Source organism: Euleptes europaea, chromosome 6 (assembly GCF_029931775.1).
Source record: "Euleptes europaea isolate rEulEur1 chromosome 6, rEulEur1.hap1, whole genome shotgun sequence".
Taxonomy (NCBI): domain Eukaryota; kingdom Metazoa; phylum Chordata; class Lepidosauria; order Squamata; family Sphaerodactylidae; genus Euleptes; species Euleptes europaea.
Genome location: NC_079317.1, coordinates 11,388,876 through 11,412,451, shown reverse-complemented (window position 1 = coordinate 11,412,451; position 23,576 = coordinate 11,388,876). Strand labels below are relative to the sequence as shown.

Sequence of the window (23,576 nt, the reverse complement as noted above, 5' to 3'; positions counted from 1 at the left end):
CAAATATTAATTACACAGAAAGCAACCTATTAAAGAAGCAGTCCAAAATACATTGGGATGACTACTAGTACAAACGTCTTTTGAGTTAGTCAAGCCAGATTTCTTACTTTTGGTGCCAGACTCCTTTCCCCTCATAGTCAAATCGCCTCCATAAGTACAAGAGGGTTGGTCTTGACTCTACGTGGTCGCCACAAGCAAGCCTGGATCTAAATCCGCTCGCGAGATATACTCATCGATGTGGGCCTCCACCATTTTGTTTGGGCGGGAAAAATTAGTTGCCTAGCCTAGGCATGAGGCAAATTGGGGGCGAGAGTCACACCAAACAAAAGACAGGGGATGACAGACTAGGTATGAGATACACAAAGGACTAGCACTAAGACAAGAAGAATAAGCTAAAGTAAATTTCCTAAAATCCCTAAACACAGCAGAGGGCTGTGCAAGCTGCTCTCCCTATACAAGGCAGGAAACAAAAAGGAGGGAGGGGTCATTTCCTTCAGGAAACAGGAAGTGTTTAGTTTTTTGTTCCTGTCTCCCTGGGCAAGAGAAGGAAATAACCCAATCTGAAGATGCCCTCCTACCCAGAGCGAGAATACACTGAGATGACTTCTAGTACAAACGAGAGACAGACCCACAAGGACTCCCAGCAAGGGGAAATTCTGTCCCTCCCCTGCTGGCCTCCATCCTCCCATGTCTCCATCACCACGCCCAGCCACTAAATCTCCCTGTTCTTTCTCCTTCCCACCCAGTCACGTGCTTTCCTTCTTCCTTTACTCCTGCCCAACCGTTCTTCTTCCCCTCTAACCTGCTCAATCATATGGCTTTCTATGTCCTTCTTGCAAATGACTGAACAGGTTAAAGGGCCAGAGGAACACAGTTGCCTCCCAGCAACCTGGCTGGTCTTTTGTTTTTCCCAGTGTCTTTGTATGGCTTCTTAGGATGCTAGACAGACACATACAGATGTCATTAACTACTTTTGGAGGGGTCAAAACAAGCTTGGATCCTAACAGGCCATACACAGGCGCAAAAGCAGCTCCTCCAGTGAAATAGTTTTTTCCAACTGTAGAGGCCCCGGTGGCACAGAGTGGTAAGCTGCATCACCACAGTCAAAAGCTCTGATTATGACTTGAGTCTGATCCCGACGGAAGTACCGTATATACCCGTGTATAAGCCGACCCGCGTATAAGCCGAGGTGCCTAATTTCTCCCCAAAAATGGGGGGAAATTAGGCACCCGCGTATAAGCTGAGGGTCGGCTTATAACCCCTCCCCCCCCAGCAGGCTTACCTGGTGCGCAGGCAGGCAGCGGCGGCGGGGGGGGCCCCCACGGCCCAGGAGGCCCCGCAGGCCGCTCCTAGGCCGCTCCAAGCCCGGCGAAGGCGGCGCCCCCCCACGGCCCAGGAGGCACCCCCAAGGCGCTCCTGGCTGGGGGGAGCCGTGCGCGCCCGGCGGCGCGGCCCTCCAGCGGCCGCAGGAGGCCCTCCCAGGCCGGTCCTGGCCGGGGGGAACTGCGCACACCCGGCGGGGGCGGCGGCGCGGCCCGGCATCAGCCGCAGGAGGCCCTCCCAGGCAGGGGGGAACCGCGCGTGCCTGTCGGCGGTGCATCCTGCAGCGGCCGCAGGAGGCCCCCCCTGGGCGCTCCTGGCCGGGGGGAACCGCGTGGGCCTGGCGGCAATGGCGGCGGCGGTAAGTTCCCCCCTCCCTCCTCCTCCCTCCCCCTCCCCTACCTATCGTATTGACCCGCGTATAAGCCGAGGCCAGTTTTTTCAGCCCTTTTTTGGGCTGAAAAACTCAGCTTATATGCGAGTATATACGGTAGATTTCAAGTAGCCGGCTCAAGGTTAACTCAGCCTTCCATCCTTCTAAGGTCAGTAAAATTAGTACCCAGCTTGCTAGGGGTAAAGTATACACGACTGGGGAAGGCAATAGCAAACCACCCCATAAACACAGTCTTCCTAGTAAACGTTGTGATGTGACATCACCCCATGGGTCAGTAACGACCCAGTGCTTGCACAGGAGACTACACCTTTACCTTTAAAGGGGAGAAAGGAGATTTTTACTGATTCCCCACTATTGCTGTAGCCTTCCAATGTGCTTCTCACACTAGTCCTTCAGGTCCACTGGCCCACAGGAGCCCAGTTTTGAAGGGCAACAGAGGCTCAAGTGGGAGGGAAGCAGGAATATTGCCTTCCTCCAGGATCCAAACCCTATATTCTGTAAACATGGGTTGCCTCCCTTGTGGATTTTCTCCTCCGCATAGATGGTCTGCTTAGATTTTGTTCACAACACATGCAACACTAATATAATTTTGCATGAAGATGGGCCATGAAGACGGGCCATGAGAACTATCTGCCTAGGAATACTGACCCAGATAAAGGCCACCTGCATGCAGACGTAGGCTTCCACATGCATATACGCAGCTACGTGGGGCATTTTCTCTAGCCCATTTCAACAGAAGGGGCTATACACACATAGCTCTAACAAAAAAAGCAGCAAGAAGCAGCTGCATTCACCCACCTCACCTCTCTGCCATAAAGCTGATCAGTGTAGTTGCAGCATTTTTGATAGGACTATGCACATGCAGCCCTAGATTCTGTGCATGTTGGACCAGTGTCAATGGGATACTTTTTGGAGCAGATCGCATGTTGCATACTGCAGAAGCATGCATACAACATTAAGGTGCAAGCGCAGATCTTCAGAGAACCAGAAGGGAGATTCTTGTGACTATGTACTTAAAGGACCACCTCCTCTCATATTCTCCGGCCCTCCAATTAAGCTCTGCTTCACAAGCCCTGCTCTCCGCGCCCCCAACCTTCAGGGGTGAGCAGGGTGGCAGTGACAGGACATTTTGAGGAGCGGCACCTCATTTGTGGAATGACCTTACCTGGCAACCAAATTACTTTCTTTTAGGTGCCAGGCCAAAACCTTTTTTGTTTACATCACTTAATAGTGTGGTTTATGTATGAAATTTGTTAAATTCATTTTAAGCTGCTCAGTTATTCTTTTGTCAATTTCTGACTTCTTTATGCTGGGTTTTAAATTGTAACTTTTAATGTTTGTGTTTTGTTATTGTGTAAGCTGCCTCAGGCATGTTCCCCAGGAGAGGGAACATAAAAATTCCCTAAATAAAGTGCTCTGAATTTAACAAGTATGCATGCCCTTTCTGCCTTAATCTTCACTGGGGTCAGCCAAGAAAGGAAGTTCTTAATTGCCAAGTATGAGCTGGTAATTAATTTAGTACACAAAAGACCAATTGAATAAGTTAAAAAAAATCTTAAGACTGTTGTTGCGACAAGCTAACAGTTTTTTAAAAAACAGCTCACTCCACTTGCAAAGTTTTTCAATAGTGAAGGTAGATCATATGTCAACACTGCCAAAGAAACAATCCTTGAGATTCAAATCCACAAAAGCCTAAGAGATGTTTGAAAGTGTATGGACTCTGAATTTCTCCCTAGGATGACAGAGCATCTGTAAGCAATTTGTAAATTTATTTTTAGAAGGCAAGATTAAAGTCGACCTACAAGAACAAATCCCCTGGTTCAATAGTCTAACTTTGACAAATGAACTCTTACAGACTATGTACGACATAATAATTCCTACTTCTAACACAACTGTTAGCTCTTTAATTATCAAGAGCTCTCCCTAAATCAATGAAGTTCTGGCAGGAGGTCAAGGGCTCCCACCTGTGCAGATCCATATTCAGACTAGTATGCTCACATTAAGAGGTAAATTGCAACAAAAAACCCTCTAAGCACTTGTACAAGTTACCTAGTGAGTAAATCACAGCCCCGCAGATACAAACTGAGTACTATTCTCGTCTGTCATGTAGCGGATTTCTCTTTAATCCACTGAGAGTATCCACGGATTTCAGGTGCTGGATACGTGAACTTCTGGAATCTATAATCCTCAAATTTTGGCACAACACAGGCCTATAGATCAACAAAAACACTTCCCAGAAGCATCCTCACAATAGTACACATCCTTCACCATACAGCTATGACTCCCCTTTAAATATACAATTAAACTCTACCACTTAAGGAAGAATCAAACCAACCTACAATCACCTTCCCTTCCCCTCCCCACAACAGACTCCCTGTGAGGTAGGTGGGGTTGAGAGAGCTCTAACAGAGCTGTGACTCACCCAAGGTCACTCAGCTGGCTTCCAACCCGGTTCTCCAGCTCAGAGTCCACCACTCCAAACCACCATTCTTAACCACTACACCACTCTGGCTCTTTAAGTTCTATCACAATCCATTGTCGCTGCTGAAAGAAAAACCTGTCTCTTTCACAAGAAGGTACTTAGAATCTGTTTCACAAGAAGGTACTTAGAATCTGTTTCAAGAGAAGAACAAACAGGCAAACCTGAAAGGATAGTACAGAGCCCTTCATGGCCTTGGTCCCTCACATCTGCAAGACCATCACTCCCACTATGCTCCACCATGACAGCTATGCTCATCTGAGCAGGGCCTTCTGCAGGTGCTAACCTGCAAATAGGCAAAACCAACAACTGCCCGTACACAGGCCTTCTCTTCTGTAGCCTCCACCTTGTGGAAGAGTCTGCCTGAGTTGGTCAGGAAAGCTCCTACCCTCCTGTCTTGCTTCAAACTATGCAAAACTAAATTATTTAAGAGGGCTTTTCTACTCAGGCAGCAGGATGGCACTGCACAAATGATTCCCAACAATTACTTGGACAAATTATTAGGGAATCTGGTCTACACTACTGTGCATAATTTGCTGTAATTTGGATCCTACTATGTAATCTTCCATCATGTTATGTGTCATGTAAACATCTTTTTTTGCCATCAGGACTCATCTGACTTCTGGCGACCCCTGCTAGGGTTTTCCAGGCAAGAGAGGTGGTTTGCCATTGCCTGCCTCCAAGTCATGACCGTGGTATTCCTTGAAAGTCTCCCATCCAAATACTTGCCAGGGTCGACCCTGCTTAGCTTCTGAGATCTGATGAGATCAGGCTAGCCAGGTTAGGACATTAACACTTATGCCTTGCTTCTATTTTTTTTCCTGGTTCTACAACCCAAATCCTATTTCATTGTTCACTGAATGTCCCATCCTGTGGATTGTATTGACTCAGTCAGTGTAATCCGCCTCGAGTCCCACTGAGAAAGGCAGACTGGAAATAACGTAAATAAATAGTACAGATGCCAAGTCATATGATGTTGAAATCTAGAGGACTCCAAAGTCCATTCCTGTATTCTAACAAGAGGGTTCATGGGGCCAGGGGCCGTTTCGGAGACCAGGAAGCGGGAGCTTGAAATCTGACACAGCTATACTCCACATGCAGTTTGCCTACTCTTTTCCTCTGGCCATGATGATGATAAGTGATCCAAAAATGCAGAGCCTGCCCTCTTTTCGTCACAGCTCCAATTTCCAACAGCTCCAATTCCCTACTCTTCATCCCTCCCACTGCCCGATAACCCTTTATTAGTGAATTACCACTTGGCAGTTCCAAAAGCTACAACAGCTAAAAACGCAGGGAAGACATCCTTGAACATTGCAAAATGTATATTTCTATACAAAACGTTTCCTGGGTCTAGTGAAATCCCACCATCAAGGTTTAGGATTTCTTAAAAGTGTGACACTGTGGAATTGTTACAGGAAGACTCCGTTCTGTTAATAATCATGGCACCAACGCAAAAAGTCAGTAGTGTTTCCGAAAGATGGAAGTGTAATATATCGGAACACTAAATGCACAACTTTCTACCTTCCTTACCACCACACCACGCCATCTTATCTTAAGTAAGTATCTGATTATGAAAAGGGCCTCGGTCCAAGCTTTAATTCATTGTTATATTGTATTATATATTGATTATGTATGATATATTGATATAGCCGCCCTGAGCCCAACCGGGTTGGAAAAGGGTGGGGTATAAACAAAATAAATAAAATAAATTCCAAAACATGGCTCAAAAGATTGACTCATGTTAGTTAGGTTTGAGCCTATGAATACCTAAAATTATAATAAAGCATAATATACACTGCATCCACCTTTCTTTTACAGTCTGTTGAGCTGTATTGGTTACCATAACAAAAAGAAGTATCTACGCTATGGCAGCTTTGATAAATATACTAAAAGATTAATGCAGCTCATATTAACATGGCAGAAAAGCTAATGCTGCTGTTCAAAGGAATCTTTCATCATAAGGACATGCTTTTGAAAACTGTCAAAAAACCAACATAAAAAAACCCACTGAAGCTTGATTTAAAATTGTGCTTCCAGCCACAGAGTGCCACAGTTCTGTGTGTGTGTCTGTGTGTTAAGTGCCGTCAAGTCGCTTCCGACTCATGGCGACCCTATGAATGAAAGTCCTCCAAAATGTCCTATCATTGACAGCCTTGCTCAGATCTTGCAAACTGAAGGCTGTGGCTTCCTTTATTGAGTCAATCCATCTCTTGTTGGGTCTTCCTCTTTTCCTGCTGTTCTAGAAAACTTCAAATTTATAGAATCCTAGAGTTGGAAGGGACCACCAGGGTCATCTTGTCCAACCCCCTGCACAATGCAGGAAATTCACAACTACCTCCCTCCCACACCCCAGTGACCCCTACTCCATGCCCAGAAGATGGTCAAGATGCCCTCCCTCTCATGAGCTGCCTAAGGTCATAGAATCAGCATTGCTGACAGATGGCCCATCTAGCCTCTGATGGGTTGGAACCTATGACTCCTTTCCACTAAACTGGATCCTATGATTCTCTTCTGCTAAGTCTTCCTTCAAGGAAGAAAGACTTCTTCCACTGGGGAATGACTTGCTGATAGAGGAAAGTCTTCCTTGGTTGAAAGAAATCATGTTCTGTTGGAAGAAAACTTGGTAGAAGAGAGTCATACAATCCAACCTGATACAATTAGCCAAGGGTTGTGGACGCAGGATTGAAACACTTCTAAGAAAACATGCATCTGGCCACTAAATTTAGGCTTACATTTAGTTGCCAACTGATTTTACTAAACTAATGTTTGTATTTTTTTTAATGGCTTGTGTTTCATACTGCAATTTTTAATAGTAAGCTGCCTCAAACAGGACTTTGTTTTAAATAAACAAAATAAATAGTGTGTGCATATGTAAAGTGCCATCAAGTCAAGGAAATCCTGTAGGGTATCCAAGGCAAGAGATGTTCCGAGGCGGTTTGCCATTGCCTGCCTCTGCGTGGGCTGAAAGAGTTCTGAGAAAACTGTGACTGGCCCAAGGTCACACACCAGGCTTCATGTGGAGTAGTGGGGAATTGAACCTGGTTCTCCAGATTAGAGTCCGCTGCTCTTAACCACTACACCATGCTGGGGGTGTGTGCAAATTAGCTTTGTCCCTAGAAGAACATGTCTCAAACTGGGCCACTTTCATACCCATCCAGCTAACATAAAAATGAAGCCCTCCCAGTTTCCTAGAAATGGGGGTCGGATCTCTTTACCTCAGGGCACATGGACAGAATCAGATCTCCCCCCCAAAAAAACTCACAGAGCTGCTGCTCGTTTTTAAAATAAACCTTACACAATTTGCATTTTGAGAACGCTAAAGGACAGAATCCTCTGTGGAGCATGCATGGTTTACCACACACTTTGAAATGAGGTTGTCTGGCACATAGCAGGTACTGGTAAGGGAGAAAGGGAGAACTTGAGAAGCGTGCCACAGAAAAATTATTTCAGAATGGACATTCCCAGGTTGTTGAAGTTTGAGAACTTGTGCATCCTAGGCTATCACATAAATAGGTAATGAAGAGGTAGGGAATTTTTAAAATCATAGTGACTGGACTATAAAAATTTTGGTTGTCGTATTAGGCAAAAGCTTATGGGATACATTCTGTGACAACTGAAATGTCATCCAAAATGTCATCTGTAGAAGGATGCAGCTTGGGCACCAGCTAGTGTTCTGTAGTGGCCTACGACGAGGATCTGCGGAGACCCAGGTTCAAATTCCCACTCTACCATGAAAGCTCGCTGGGTGTCCTTGGGCCAGCCACACAATCATAGTCAAACTTATCTCACAGGGCTGTTGTGAAGATAAAATGGAAACAGGCTCTCCATTGGCGATAAAGGCAGTGTATAAATTACCTGACCTGGGTAGCCCAGGCTAGCCTGATCTAATCAGATCTCAGAAGCTAAGTAGGGTCGACCCTGACAAGTATTTGGATGGGTGACCTCCAAAGATGCCCAGAGTTACAATGTAGAGGCAGGCAATGGCAAACCACTTTTGAACATCTCTTGCCTTTAAAACCCCAGCAAGGGTCACCAAAGGTCAGATGTGACTTGATGGCCAAAAAAAAAAAATGAAGTAAATGAATAAATAAATGTAGCAGCTTTTCTTGGTTTAAGTTCTCACTACAATCACCCAGAAACATCTGCAAGAACATCAGTGAGACTGAGAACACATTCTATCTCCTCTCGAGGCTAGCAACAACTGAATAGAGGTTATCATATTAACTACTCTCTCTATAGGGATTTTTATATTGGCGCCATCGATTTTGATACAGAATGGAATTTTAAGCTCTACGTGTAAAATGTTTGAATTTGTATATGATTCAACTAATTTTAATGAGTATGGAACTATGTATTAATATGATGTTAGCTGCCCTGAGTCCAGCGTTGCCAGGAGAGGGCGGGTATAAATAAAAGTTTATTATTATTATTATTATGATTACTTAGTTAATAGTGGCATTTCTTGCTAACTCACCCCTATCAGATGCAACTTTTCTTCATAGAACAGTTGCTACTAACCCCTTAACCATCTTGGCTGCGCTCTTCTATACTTGTTCCAGCTCTACAATGTCCTTTTTGAGATGTGGTACCCAGAACTGCCCCTGACCTGGATAGCCCAGGCTAGCCCAATTTTGTTACATCTGGAAAGCAGGGTTGGCCCAGGCAAGTATTTGGATGCAAATCCTCCAAGGAATACTAGGGTGTGATGCAGAGGCAGGCAATGGCAAACAACTTCTGAATGTCTCTTGCCTTGAAAATCCTACAGCCGTGTTGGCGAACCTATGGCATGCGTGCCGACTCCGGCACGTGTAGCCCTCTCTGCCAGCACGCGCCCGGCCGCTTCCGCTCAGCCCCCGGGAAGCAGCCTTCCTTTCCCTTCCCTTCCAGGGCTGGAGGCGAGGGGTCGAGGCATGGCTTTTCCTGGCCCCGTGCCACGGGCGGTCCACAGCGACTCCGGATTGGCTCCGCAAGCCTGAGGTCGAACTGGGAGGTGCTTCAGAACGGGGGCGGGGAGCGGCCATCGCAGTCCGGCCGGGAGCCGAAGAAGGAAGGAGGGGAGAAGGAGGCGTCGCCGCCTGCCTGCCCGGTGAGCCTGCCCGGCAGGGGTGGCACAGGGCCCCTCTGAGTGTGTGCAGAGCGGGCGAGCCGGGACCGGTCGCCCCCAGGGACCTCTGGGGTACGCGGCCTGCCCCCCCGACTCCTGCCCCAGATCCAGCCCCGGCCTCGTCGACCCGTAGCAGTCCGGGGGCTGCAGAGACACGGCTCCTTGCATGGGCAGCTGGGCCCGCCCGCCCGCTGCAAAAGGCCCCCAAAGGCCAGGCCGCCACCTGCGGCGCCTCCCCCGCTCGGCCAAGAGGAGCTGCCACCGCCGCCCCGGTTCTGTCCAGCGCACAGCCCAGATGATCAGCCTGCGAAGCGGCGCCGGGGGGTGCTGCGGTGGCGGCCGGCTGGACTTGCGCCCAAGCAGCCGTGCACCACTTTGCCTTTGCAGCGCTGCCTTCTTCCTCCTCCTCCCAGAGGCTCCTGGCCCAGCCTGCGCTCCATTCAGCTGGCAGCTGCAGCCCGAGGGGGGAGCGGCTCAGCCCCTGCTGAGGGGCCCCCGCCACTGGCCCGCCCGGCCTTTCCCAGAACGGACATTGGGGAGCTGGGGAAAGTGCCCAAGAGGGCCAGCCCCTGGGCGCCTTTTTATGAGGACCGTAAGCAGATGATGAGAGGGACGGCTCCTTGGCCATTTTCTGGGCGTGGAGTAGTGGGGTCACTGGGTGTGTGTGGGGGGGAGGTAGTTGTGAATCCCCTGCATTGTGCAGGAGTTGTTTTTTCTAAACTAAAACCTCAGTATTCAGGTTAAATTGCCACATTGGCACTCGGCAATAAATAAGTGGGTTTTGGGTTGCAGTTTGGGAACTCGGTCTCTAAAAGGTTCGCCATCACTGTCCTATAGATTGCTGTAAGTCAGTTGTGACTTGACGGCACTTTCCACCACCATCCAGAACTGCACACAGTACTCCAAATGAGGCAGCATCATAGATCTATACAAGTGCATTATGATATTAGAAAGTTTTATATTCAATACCTTTCCTAATACCCCCCACCATGGTGTTTGCCTTTTTTTACCACTGACACACAGTGAGTTAATATTTTCATTGAGTTATGCACTATGACTCCAAGGTCTCTTCAGTTTCAGCAAGTTCTGACTCCATCAGCATATACTTTAATTAAGGGGGGGCTGTTTCAAGGTGCATCAACCTACACTGAACTTTGTTTGCCACACTGTTGGCCACCCACCCAAATTAGAGAGATCTTCTTGGAGCTCTTCTCATTCAGCGTTGGAATTCACCATCCTGAATAATTCTGTGACACTGGCAAACTTGGCCACTACACTGCTCACCCTCAATTCCAGGTCATTTATGAACACATTAAATAGCACTGGCCCCAATACTGACCCTTGTGGGAAGCCGCTACACACTTCCCTCCGCTGTGAGAACGTTCCATTCACCCATATTATGCTTCCTGTCATTTAACTCATTTTTATTCCATAAGAGGATCCGTTCCCTTATCCCATTAAGCTTCCTCAGGAGACTCTGGTGAGGTAGCCTTTTGGAAGTCCAAGCACACAAATGCCATGACACCAGTCTCAAAGACTGGTGTTGCACCTGCAGCCCCAAAGATGCGGCCATGCAAATCCACTATTTGGAGTGCATGAACAGATACTCTGATGAGGAAGCAGCTACTAGATCAGAGGCTGACAAGGAGATGAACCAGAAGCCTTATCAGACTGACGCATCATGGCGTTCCTTGTCCATACAGTATGAGGATGAAGGGTCTCTTTGACATTGAGAGGAGATAGGATTGAGAGATAAGAGGTGTGTCAGTGTTGCTGGAGAGTCGTGCAGTGGTCACCAAGTCCAGTGGGTCCTCCATCCATCAGAGAACATGGCAGGGGACCTTTCATAGGCCGTTTTAACCTCCCACTCCACCCCTGCTCCTCTCCCCCTGCCTCCGATTGACAGAAATCAAAGCTTGGAAGGCTCAGCAATGGTGTTTTTGCCTAGCAACCCCCAAAATGTCCACTAAGATCTCAGAATTTAGTCTTGCAAGATGTCAGTGTGCATTTATTTCATAAAGCTTTATGTGCTGCTTGTATTATTTAAGGCAGAGGTGTAGATTTTTAGGGTTTTTTTTAGATTTTTGTCCCTGGCACCCTTGTGTGGATTTTTTGATCCACACTGCAGTTAAATTGTAGAACCCCCTGCCCCAAGATGTGGTGATGGCTGCCAACTTGGAAGGCTTTAAGAGGGGAGCGGACATGTTCATGGAGGAGAGGGCTATCCATGGCTACTAGTCATAATGAATACTAATCATGATGCACACCTACTCTCTCCAGTATCAGTGGAGCATGCCCGTTATATTAGGTGCTGTGCAACACAGGCAAGAGAATGCTGCTGCAGTCGTCTTGTTTGTGGGCTTCCTAGAGGCAACTGGTTGGCCACCGTGTGAACAGACTGCTGGACTTGATGGGCCTTGGTCTGATCCAGCAGGGCTTTTCTCATGTTGTTATGATTCGATTCAGGATTAGATATAATGATGTGAGAGGATTATGTACAGAAAATCAACTAACAAACCATCTAAAACTTTTTTAGGATGAAGTAAGAAAGGCTAGTGTTCAGAGAAGGCAACTCAGAAGTTCCCTAACACTACTGCTGAAGACAAAAAGAAACTGAGGAGGAAGACACAATTCCTCATAAGAACATAAGAAAAGCCCTGCTGGATCAGACCAAGGACCAATGTTCAGAAGTCTGTTCTCACAGTGCCCAACCAGGCACCTCTAGGAAGCCCACAAACAAGACGACTGCAGCAGCATTATCCTGCCTGTGTTCCATCTTTGGGCAGGTGTAGTTTGAGCTATGTTTCTGAGGAAAAGGATCCTCAAGCCTAAAAGCTAGTTCTGGAAGTTTAGAACTCATGCCTCTGCACAGGCACAAAGCTCACTGCACAAAGATTAATTGGTAAGCATGTACACCACAATCAGCTCCTTGGAGGAAGGGTTGGATAAAAATGTGCAGCAATCTGAACTTTTATCTACACCACTGGTTCCCAACCGGGGGTTCACGGATCCCAGGGGTCCACGAGAACTAAATTAAGGTCCGCGAAACACAGTTATAAACCCATAATAAATTAATATTTTCAATTAAAAGTTCTTCATTATAAAAATATATATTCAAATATTATTCTAAGTTTAATGTTTAACTAACAGTTATGATTAAAGTTTATTTTCAAATTCTCGGAATTTTTATTTTGAACCTTGGGGTCCCTGCACCGAACAAAAAAGTCCTAGTGGTCCCTGGTCAAAAAAAGGTTGGGAACCACTGATCTACACACATTAGTTCTTCCTATTCATGACATGTTCTTAAATGCCCTGAATTTTAGTTTTGCCATGTCTTGGTTAACAAGTCATATATTGGCTGATTATAGTAGAATAATAGTCAAATATTTAAAGATGTGTCTAGAGGTGTGACGGGTTCCCAAGGAGAAAAACGGCCCTTATCCTTGCCACTGCATGACCCCACAATTCAATAAAGAGATAAGAATGCTCTTGTATAAGCGGTAGTCTAACATCATTAAATAACAGTGGACGATCAACTGACTGGCATACCAAGACTACCTCAAACCCACACTAATACAATTCAGAAAGAGAACAAACAGAATCTTGTGTTGCTATTATAGCCCAGAGTGTGTGTGTTTTTTCTGGTTGCTGATGTTAAGTGGGGGGGAGCCCAAAATTTTAGGCAAAGTGGAAATCTAGTGAAATATTTTTTTTTCTCAAATGTAAACTATTACTTCAAGAACAGTAACTGCATTACATATAAAACAGCATGTATACAATTAATATTTGATATATTTATGAAACTTAAAACAATTACAGATATATCCAGTGTTAAAGCACACCTGCAAGATGCTGTTCCCTGAGATACCTTAGCATATCTACAGAAACTGCCACCGATGACAATTATCAAAGTTAAGTTAATTAAAATACTAAAAACTGCCAATGTAAGAAAAACAAACTAAGTCTTAAAAGGATATGTATATCGTGTTTTTACATGAAGCAAAAGGAATGTGGGCAGGTAAGGATTTGATCATTATCCAGGAATTTGAACTCCCCGATATTACAGATGGTCCTGTTTCATAGTGTTGCGAAAGAACTTTGGGGGACGAATTTTTTAAAAAACCTTGACTGATTATACTCATGCTAGAAGATACAACATTTCATAGGTGGTTTCTCTCCTTAATTCAGTTTCAAATTGTAAAGAAGCCCCTTTCTACTTGCTTACATAGTTTTGTGAAAAATCTGCCTGACGATTACCAAAGGATTTGCGAATTACATTTTACTTCAAAAGACAGTCTCTCTTAACATTTGCCACTGGGCTGACAGACATAAACACCTTTCAGCGTATCTTAACTATTGTCATCTGAGACACAGAAAAAAAATGCTGACAGTAGAAAACAAATTCTGTAGTAAACAAGTGAAAGTATATTATTTGGACAGAAACACACATGTAGTCACAACAGGAAGGACTACTGGCATATTTAGATTTCAGTGTTACAGAGTTTAACTTGACAACAGCAGACTCTTTAAAAATGCATTATCGTTTAACACATTATCACATATTAATTGTTGCCAAAATTGTTTATATTCAAACAAAAAAATGTTATTGGAAATGTTGATTATATCCATAGTATACACAGGAATTATCATAATGTATCTAAATCTTAAATCTGCAAATCGGGGCCATACACACGGAAAAATATTTCTTCAAACTTTGGGGACCCCCCCCCCCACAAACACACACACACGTTTGCAGAAAAATCTGGAAAGTTACAAATCATGGAGGAAAGGTGTTTAAATCCCCCCAAGAGAGAGGAACATTGTCTGCACTTGCACACCAAATGTAACAAACCAACTTCAAACCACGGTTTCAGAACCTGGTTTGACATACCCTACCTAGCCACAAACAGTTCATATTTGAACAATCAAACTAACCATACTTGAGTTAAATCATGGTCTCATGTGATACTTAACCCAAGCCATGAGGGGAAGGAGGGTCCTTAAGCAAGCTATACACTCCTAAACTAAGCTGCCTATGGGGATAATGAGACACATTTCAATAATCCCTACAACAATCCTGCAATGTAAACAAATGTTTTGAATGCTAAAATAGTAATACAAGTACTATTATTATTATTTATTCAACTCCATGTAATGCTAGCACTTTAAAAAAGGATGTTGGTACCAAGGAAACGGAAACTTTTTTGTCATCCCAGCAACCAAATGAGATTATACTATACAAGGATTTGAAACATTATACACTGACTGAAGCTCAGTATTCATATTATATATCTTCAGAATGATTTTCTATGCAGTATCTTCAACATAGCCCCACTGCAGACCACTTGGCTCTCCATAGGAAATTGCAAAATGGACTAGCTTCACTGCTTCCAGATGTCTTATCGGCCTCAAAGGCCCTTTATCATGTTTATACACGATCACCAACAGGCATGGCACTTAACAGCTTCAAGACAATAGGCCCCTGCATTGAGGAGCTTACAATCTAAAAATGAACAAAAGGAAGGGAAGAGGGAAAATACATGTTAATTCTATTTTCAGGCAATAAAGGTGAATTTTGAGGACAGATCTGCAGTGAGAGAGATGGCACCATGCAGGTATCCCGAACAGTAGTTCTATAGTTCTAGGTATAGGGACAGCACAGAAGAGAGGGCAGTATCAAATGAGAGAACAGGAGCCCTTAAGATGGCTGTACAAATGGCAAAGGTCACAGGCAGAAGTGTACTGGAATCCAAAAATGCAGAGGAAAGAAAGGGAGCAACCATGGAGGATCAGACACAGACAAGGAGTTCGTACAGGATCCAGGGACAACTCTTAATTCCAAATCATTCAGTTCCTCTTACGTGACCTTAATCACTTTTTTATTCTTTCATACAACACACATTTACACTTCCAATTTCAGACAAAGAGTCTTCTCATCATTTGTAAGCTTAAAACATACATTCCTGTTTCTGTGCCCAAGTGAGCTGGAATGAAAATTTTATTTGTAACATTTTCTACCCCACCCACAATCGAGGTGTCTTAAAACATCCAATCTCAACTATAAAACCAATTAAACTGGACAAAACAATCTGAAAGATACGAAGCAAATAGTAAGAATACAAATAAAACAAGGAAAAGCAACTACATAACAAACCAGGGTATATCTCTGGAGGCTCAGCTTCAGGTGCTCCTGACAGCTAAGACCAGATAATTGGCAACCCAAGAAAGAACCTCTTCTGTCATGGCACCAAAACTATGGAATTGCCTCCCTAGGGAGATTCATCCATCTCCTTTTAGTTATCTTCTGCCGGCAGGTGAAGACTTTTTTGTTTTGTTTGGTGTACCCCCATTAACTGTTATGGGCCCTCCTCCCTGGATGTGTTATGTGTGTTTATATGCTTATCGAATTGTTTTAATATCTCCTACTCTATTTTAAATGCTGTTTGAATGTCTTAAATGTTTTAAAATTGAAAGTTTTTAATGTTGGCCATGTTGGGGACCCTATATGCTTTAAATCAATAAATAAAATTAGCAGAAGGCAAAAATGGTGTTACTAAGAGCATAGCTAACTAAAAACTGTTCCCACCTAGTACCTGAATCTCAGCAACATTGACACCAAGCACATGGATGTGGGCAGGGAATTCCACAGAATTCCCACAGAGGCACCAGAGGCAATGCCCCGCCTCTTGAGCAAAGGTACAATAAGCCAGATCAGGAAAAAAATTCCAATGTCTAAGCACCAATATTTGCAATTCAAACTGTGATGCAGAACTAGAATTTATTTTGCAATTCCCAGATGAGTGTTAACACACTCAGATACCTGCTGTCGGGGGATTTCAAGCTATCGTTTCTGTGGTTAAAACAGTAGTCAACTAAGTGTTCAATCATCATCCACAGTCATGTGTTCTACAAAGTCAAGATTGTCTTTACACAGATGGCAGCCTACTATTCAATATTTAAGGCAGAAAAGGGGTTTCTTTGGGTTCCCAACTACACCTTCTTCAGTTCAAGAACCCCAAGGTCTGCAGTACATCCACAATTGACAACTTTTGCCTTCATACAGTTGGCTCTGGCTTACATTTCAAAACAACATACAATTGAAACAACCGTTGCTGTTCACTTACAGCTCAGATTTATATCACCAACATAAACTTGTATTTGCATAATGTAGTCGGCTATGCATAATAGGCAACCACTGAGAATTTAGTTTCACTGTTTCATAACAGTTAGTGAACTTGGGTTTTTGTAATTAGCATTTTTCTGTGGCACAATTCTGTAAATTACTTCACCAGACAACTAACCAATTTCTTTTTGACTGATCTTCGTTGTGAACATGCCCTTTCCATATGGCTGTACACATGCAAAATTCAGATTTTCCCACAGACCGACGACCTTTAAAAATACTTCCAACATTCAAGCATCATGTATTCATTTACTGAAATGCCAAAAGAACAAAAATGTTTGAAAATCAAAAATTGTAGCACACTGCTCTTCATAATTTATGGTGCAGGGGCCCAAAGAGATTTCAGTTTACTAAGAATTTTGGAGGACTAAAAATAAACTGCCTTTGCCCAGGTTTTTAAAGACATTGTACTCAGGAGAAAATAGCCGAGATGCGATGAAGAATCAGAGCTGAGTACTCTGTGCAACAAATGCCAAGGGGCTCAAATCAGAAGCCTTGGAAGACTGGAAATGATTCCTAACCCCCATGCCATCAGGGCTGCTGGTTGCAAGAGGAAGCTCTAATTATTTCAGGCCAGACAGCAGACACTGTTGGGAAGGAAGACTCCTACGTTTGTGTGTGTGTAAAGTGCCGTCAAGTCGCAGCGGACTTATGGCGACCCCTTTTTGGGGTTTTCATGGCAAGAGACTAGCAGAGGTGGTTTGCCAGTGCCTTCCTCTGCACAGCAACCTTGGTATTCCTTGGTGGTCTCCCATCCAAATATTAACCAGGGCTGACCCTGCTTAGCTTCTGAGATCTGACGAGATCAGGCTAGCCTAGGAAATCCAGGAGAGCCATTCCACCTTCTGCCATATAGTTCTTCTAAACCTGCTGCACAATCCAAGTGGGAACCTAAAAGGATGCCCCTTAGCATTACCAGACTGCTTCTCTGCCTACTTCCTGCATCCTTACTGTTTGCCTCACTGGCCTGCCTTTATACTTCCTCCTTCACGATCCTGTGAACTTTCCTTCTGAGTCACTGCTGGGGTGACAAACTCCACCCCTGCCCACTTCAGATTATCAGCACTACTTCCAACCACTGGTACTGACCCTGCAAGGAACAAGGTACTGAGCGTATCATGTCCCAGTTAGGACCACATAGCACACTCCGAAGCAGAGGTCTACTGAAGTCAGTGGGCTCAGAAAGGCATAATTCTGTTTAAGACTGCATTGTCAATGACCGCAACAGAGATGAACATTTCTTTTTATTTATTTGGTTATTTATAGTTTGGCTTTCTTGCTGAGATTCAACTTTCTGACCATTCCATTACAACACAGTCTATTTATATGTGGAGAAGGGGGCAAAATGAAGTAAACCATGATTTGGATTTATTAAATTCTGCTAAGTGGCATGATTTCTGTAAAAAGCACTGATGTATAATATTGGAACAAACTATAGCATTGGAACATATTTTGGAACCAAGTATTGAAACATATCTTGAATGTACAAGGATGTTTAACGTACTTCTGTTGTGTTTTTATTTTTGTTGTTGTCACTATAAAGTAAACTCAAAATAAAGAGTTAAAAAAACACAGTCTATTTACCTACGCAAAAAGCCCTTTTGACGACCATCACAACCCACCCATAAAAAACCTGCAAAACAATTTATTTGTAAATTGAGCATCTCCTGAGCTCCAGTGCTAATTTTGTTTCAGGGTGAAAAAAGCAATGCTGCTTTAATTAGATCAAAGGCACAAGACAAGGGTGACAACATCTGCAGCTATCCTCTATCCATGTTTGAAATGCATTGAAAAGGAGCAAAGCTTCTGCCTACCAGTTCTCTGAATACAGTCTGGCCTTATGCAGTATCATATAGCCTAGGCAGGGCCACACCATCTTCTTTACCACACTGGATATGATCACATTAGTATCAACCAAGCTCCGCCACATCGCTGACAAAATCCCAAATCCAGACGCCTACATTCAATCTGAATGATGATACTATTCAAATACATTTACTCCTCATACATCTAATTCAAGCAGGAGGCAGAATCCTAATTGCATAACTGCTGGACGTTCTAATAGCTTGTTAATGGCAAATGGACTACACATATAGAAGGGAAAAGAAGAGTGTCTAACAAAAACTAAGCTAGCAGATATAAAATTAAACATTCTAGCGTTACAGACAGATTATCTGTCAACAACCATCGCATTAATTTTTTCCATGTTCGCAAGACACCCTTCTCTTTTGTATATATTAATACTTACACTTTATAATCAAACATTGATATAATCAGCTAAAGAATATGGGCCTTCAATATCTGTATCACAGGTTCACCACCATATGCATTTACCAAACTTACATCAGTATAACATACTAAAATAATAGTTAAGCCTGTGGACTTTTAAGGCATGAAACTTCCTTCCAACAAAAAAGGAGCATCTGCAATCTTCTGTCATAACTGAATTATCAGTTGCAAAAATATGTTTTAGTCATAACTGATACAGAGCCTTACCTTTTAGCAGAGGCAGTGGCGTTAACTCAATAGGCTTGCCCTGAGACCGAAACTGGGAGGAACTTTGTGACCTCTTCTGTCTGGCTTTTCTGACGGACTTCCGAGAAAATCCGTCTACTTTATCCACTGACGGAGGAGTGGTTGGTGCTGAGGACATATCCCTACTGAAAGGAATAAATATCATTAACGTTCCCCAGTAAATATTATAATTAAAATGTTACAAGAAATACTTCCTTTTCTTAAAGTTCTTTCCACTAAGGAATATTCCCCTTACTTCAGCTTAGTTTACCTTTCGGGCTTTATCAAGGAGCCTCATGTTAGCAAAACCACGGGGCCTTCATCCTTTTCTAGTAACGCTTTGTTTCACGTGACTAGTGGCCCCACACTATGAAATGCACATTATCATCCCATCTGTGCATCCCCCACTTGCCTCAGGTGCATCCATCAACAAAGGGGACCCGATGAGCATAGCAGTGCACACCTGGATGCAAAGCCACATGTTCAGGCCTTCCCCGCAGGACTGAAGTGTTTTTCTTCTGTTCCATTTCTGACTATCACTTTCCTTTGGGGGAATTTGTTTTTTAAGTTCTCTCTCTTACATGTTACAGCAATCAGAAGCAAATTCACAACAACTTTAAATGGGTAGCAAACATGCTAGCAGAAAGCATTCCTTGAAAAGTCATTCTGCTAGCCTTTGCACTGTTAAAAGACACATGCCGGAATCTGACAAAATATTTATGTTGATCTTCAACATAGATGTTGTAAAGGCAATATAAGCTCAACCCTGATTTCTGCAGGGCTTGCAGTTGGACAGCTGATGTTATCATGTCTATTAGCTGTTTCCTTTTGTTCCCGTTTCTAGAATCACAGGAGATAAGCATGATCTTTTGTGTCAGGTAGACCAATTCCCCTCCAAAAGCCAAGACAATCTAAACCCTCATGCCGGCCCTTTCATGGAGACCTCCAAAGAAAACATCCCACTCCCTCACTAAATAGCTTGTTCCTCTAATGAACTGTTCTTAGTCTTTGGACCTTTTTCCAATGACTAACCTTAATATACCTTCCCTCAGTTCAGACAATTTTGTGTCTGATCTTTAAAAAAAATAACCTTGACCCTTGTTTACATGTAGTGGAGCTCAGTGAAGAAGAGACTGACGTTATAAATTAATTTATTAATCATACTATATAAAAGCTCCTTTAACAACAAAGCTTTTGCCTAAGGTGAATTTTAAATTTGTATAATGTATGCACAGAACAGTCATAATCATAACGGCAAGATTTCATCCAGCAAATAGTATCAGTTAAAACAATATATGATTACTCAAATCAATGGGACTGTACATAAAGTTAAGCACCTACATAAATCTTTGCATGGCAAGGTGCATTAATGCAGTTACAAAGGCTGATTTAAATATCCCTTGTCATACATCACTGCAGAAGTAGAAATATCATATGTTGTACAAAGTTTTTTTTAAGCAACAGTGTATATTAGCTGAATTTAACATGCACAAAATAACTGCAGACACAAAGGGTATTCATAGGCCTCACAAGCCCTTGACACTCAGCAGTGAGAGTAGTTCTATGATAATCTCTACCTTATCATTGTCATCATTCTCATGACCGTTGCTGCATTGTTAACCTAAATTATTCAGCCTACGCTTAACAGGCTAATGATGCTTCGTTAATAGGATGGTTACCAATTTAAATATTATATACATCATGAACATGTGAGGGCTCTGTGCAACTGTTTGAATTTTATCGCTGCATGAGTTGTTTCTAACACATACCAAAATGAGGGGGGCAGGCAGCACTCACAGGAGCAAAAAAGATGTTCTTTATTCTCCCACATGAATCTGAAATTCTCAAAAAATATCATCGCAATTCAAGTGCGATCCTAAACAGAGCTTCACCCTTCTAAGCCTAATTGAGAAGGATGTGACTCTGTTCAGGATTGCACTGTTAGAGGGATTCTAAACTATGTTTCCTTAGAAGTCCCACCAAGTTGTAAGGATCTTACTAGCAAGTGTGTCTTAGACTGCATTGTAGCCTGGGCCTGCTAACCTCTGCTGACTGAAAAAAGGATGGTACATCTCTGGACAAGCCACAACCCCTTTGAAGTGTCTTCCGCCTACCCAGAAATGTTTCCACAGGGTCTCAAAATGGAACTGCTAACCGTATTAATGGACAAGTCCTCCAGCACACCACTTCGACGGCCAAGATCACGGTGTCAGCAAGAAGCTTTAGCGACACTTCTCCGCTGTAAATTTAGTAACAGTTCCTCTCTCTCCCCCGCTTTATAAATTATTGAGGCCTAATTCCAACCCAACAAGCCTCCACAACATCCAAGAATCAACAGGGATCATGTTGGGTGTCTCCCTCCCCCCTCCCTGTTTTCCCTTAAGCGACCAGTTGCTCTTTTGGAGATCTTCCACACACAAAAATACCAAGTAACAGAATCGAGGCTTTATTTCTTTGGCCTCTTTTCCCCAGCCCATCAAGCTTCTGATTACCTCCCTTCCCCCCTCCTCTTAAAATGGGGCATTGTTTGTCCAGATTTATTTATTATTTTTAAAATCCTTTTTTTTTAAAAAAAGGAGATTTCTTCGAAAGACACCGATGATTAGGCCCGGGCGGGGAGAGAAAGAGAGACAAGAGGGCCATTTACGCACGGGAGGTTTGTGCGTTGGATTTGCCGCTCTGTAGATACACATTTTCCCCCACCCGAATGCTCAAAACTCTGCATGGGGGGTGGGGGCTTATATTTTAGTTTTGAGAACTTAAGATGGGGGAAATGTGCATCTTACAGAGCAGCAAACCCGAGGCACAAACCTCCCGTGCATAAATGGCCACTTGGAGAAGGTGCTGAAATACCGGTGTTAGGGAAAGGGGGCAACCACCGGCGGGGTGGGGGTGGGCTGCGATACCACTTTCCCCTACGGAGGGAGGGGAAGCTAAAAGCCGACAGCCTGGATCCCGGCCACCGAGCCGTTCCCGGCCGCCGCCGCCTCCTCCCCCCTCGGCCCCGCCGGGGAAGTTACCTTGACCCCTCCTGGTAGAGAATCCGGAGACAAGGAGAGAAAAGGCGGCGGGAGGCGATCCCGGGCGGAGGCGGCGGCGGCGAGCCGGGCCGGCGTGCGGGCGGTTCTCGCCGCGCTGCGGTCTGTGCCGCAGGAGGAGCAGCAGCCTTGTAGGCCTCGTCGGCCTCCCCCGGCGCAGGGCGGCGGCGTCAGGAGCGGCTCCTTCTCCTCGGTCCCATGCGCGGCTCCGGCCTCCTCCCGCTTTCTCCCACCCCACCCCCCACAACCCAACGGTACGGCCGCCCGCGAGGCCTCCTCCTCCGGCTGCTGCTGCCGCCTCTTCGCCTTTCACATTCCCGGCGAGTCGGCCTCGGGGGAGGAGGGGCGAGCGCGGCCCGAGCGGCCTGCGGGGTGCGGTGAGGAAGAGGAGGAGGCGGCCTTCCCCTTCGACGGCCGTGTTTTGTTTTTTTTCCCCGTCAGCGGGCGTTTCTCCCCTATCGGAGAGTCGGTCACTGGGCTCCGGCCATGGCCCGCGCTCCCCCGTGCCTGCCTGAGGGAGAAGAAGAAGCGGGCGTGGGGGGGGAGGGGCAGCCGCCAAGCGCGCGCCTGCGCGCTCGCTCGCGGCCCCGCTCGGCTTTTCAAGCGCGCGCGCGCGCGCGCGGACTGACGGGCCGACGGCCGGGCAGGCGACCGCTCGCTCGCGCAACCGAACGTGCTTGCCGACGCCCCCCCCTCCTCCTCCTCCTCCTCCTCCTCCTCCTCCTCCGGCCTCGCGCGCCGCACGCCCACTGGCCGGAGCCGCCGCCAACGGCATGGAACGCGCCTCCTGATTGGGCGGCCGGGGAAGGGCCCCGTCTCCCAGCTTCTCCCCCCCGCCCCCACCCCAATCCCAACCGTCGCCTCCTTTCCCCCCCTCAGCCGCCCTCCCCCCCCCCACATAACAACCGCCAAGGTCGCCGCTTCTCCTCAGTTCGCCGGGGGGTGGGGGAAAGCCGTCAGGTAAGGAGGGGGGGAGAGAGGGGGGAAAAAAGGGGGGGAGACTCACCCAGCGGCGGCCCGGCCGGCCGCGGCCTCGCTTTTCCCCGCGGCTTCCGCGCCCTCGCCTCCCCTCAGGGACGGCGACGGCATGGCGGAGGGAAGAAGGGGGACGGCGCGGGCCGGCCTCGGACCGGCTCGTCCTTCGCCAGCGGGAGGCTGTCGGGTCCGAGGAGGGAGGGCCGAGCGAGCGGCGGAGGCGGCAGGAGATGGCGGCGAGGGACGCCCGCTCGCGCTTCAGGGGGACGCCGGCCCCATTCCTCACGTTACGCGTTTTCTCCCCCCGCGCCGCACCGCCTGCCTCTCCCCCGGTCGCCGCCGCCGGGACACGTGACCGGCGCCGTCCGTGCGGCTTCGCCGCTCCCGGGGAAAGGGCGGCGGCGGCGCCCCGCCTCTGCTTTTCCTGTCAAAGCTTCTCTTCGCGGTCTGCGGGTGGGGGGGGGGGAGAAGAAGGAAGACGCGTGAAGAAGAGCGAGTTGCGACAGGAAGCGGCGCGCAGGCTGCGACGGCTCGCCGGATGCGGGGCGGGCCGCGTCGTTCGGGGCTGG

General features: G+C 45.9%; 1 protein-coding gene across 6 annotated transcripts in view; it reads right to left on the bottom strand.

Moving 5' to 3' along the window:
- The window catches only part of PPP2R5E (protein phosphatase 2 regulatory subunit B'epsilon), a 116,901-nt gene extending 93,776 nt beyond the window's left edge, over positions 1-23,125 (bottom strand). For 3 of the 6 annotated variants that reach the window (XM_056850970.1, XM_056850974.1, XM_056850975.1), the window contains exons 1-2: positions 23,039-23,125; positions 18,977-19,140 (exon numbers count right to left, since the gene is read on the bottom strand). In XM_056850970.1, coding sequence (XP_056706948.1) covers positions 18,977-19,140; positions 23,039-23,121 — 247 coding nt within the window. In that variant the 5' untranslated portion in view covers positions 23,122-23,125. Of the gene's footprint in view, positions 1-18,976; positions 19,141-22,014; positions 22,089-23,038 lie in introns of those variants that run through there. The other 3 variants (XM_056850971.1, XM_056850972.1, XM_056850973.1) reach the window with 3 other exon arrangements.
- Between the last annotated feature and the right edge of the window lie 451 nt (positions 23,126-23,576).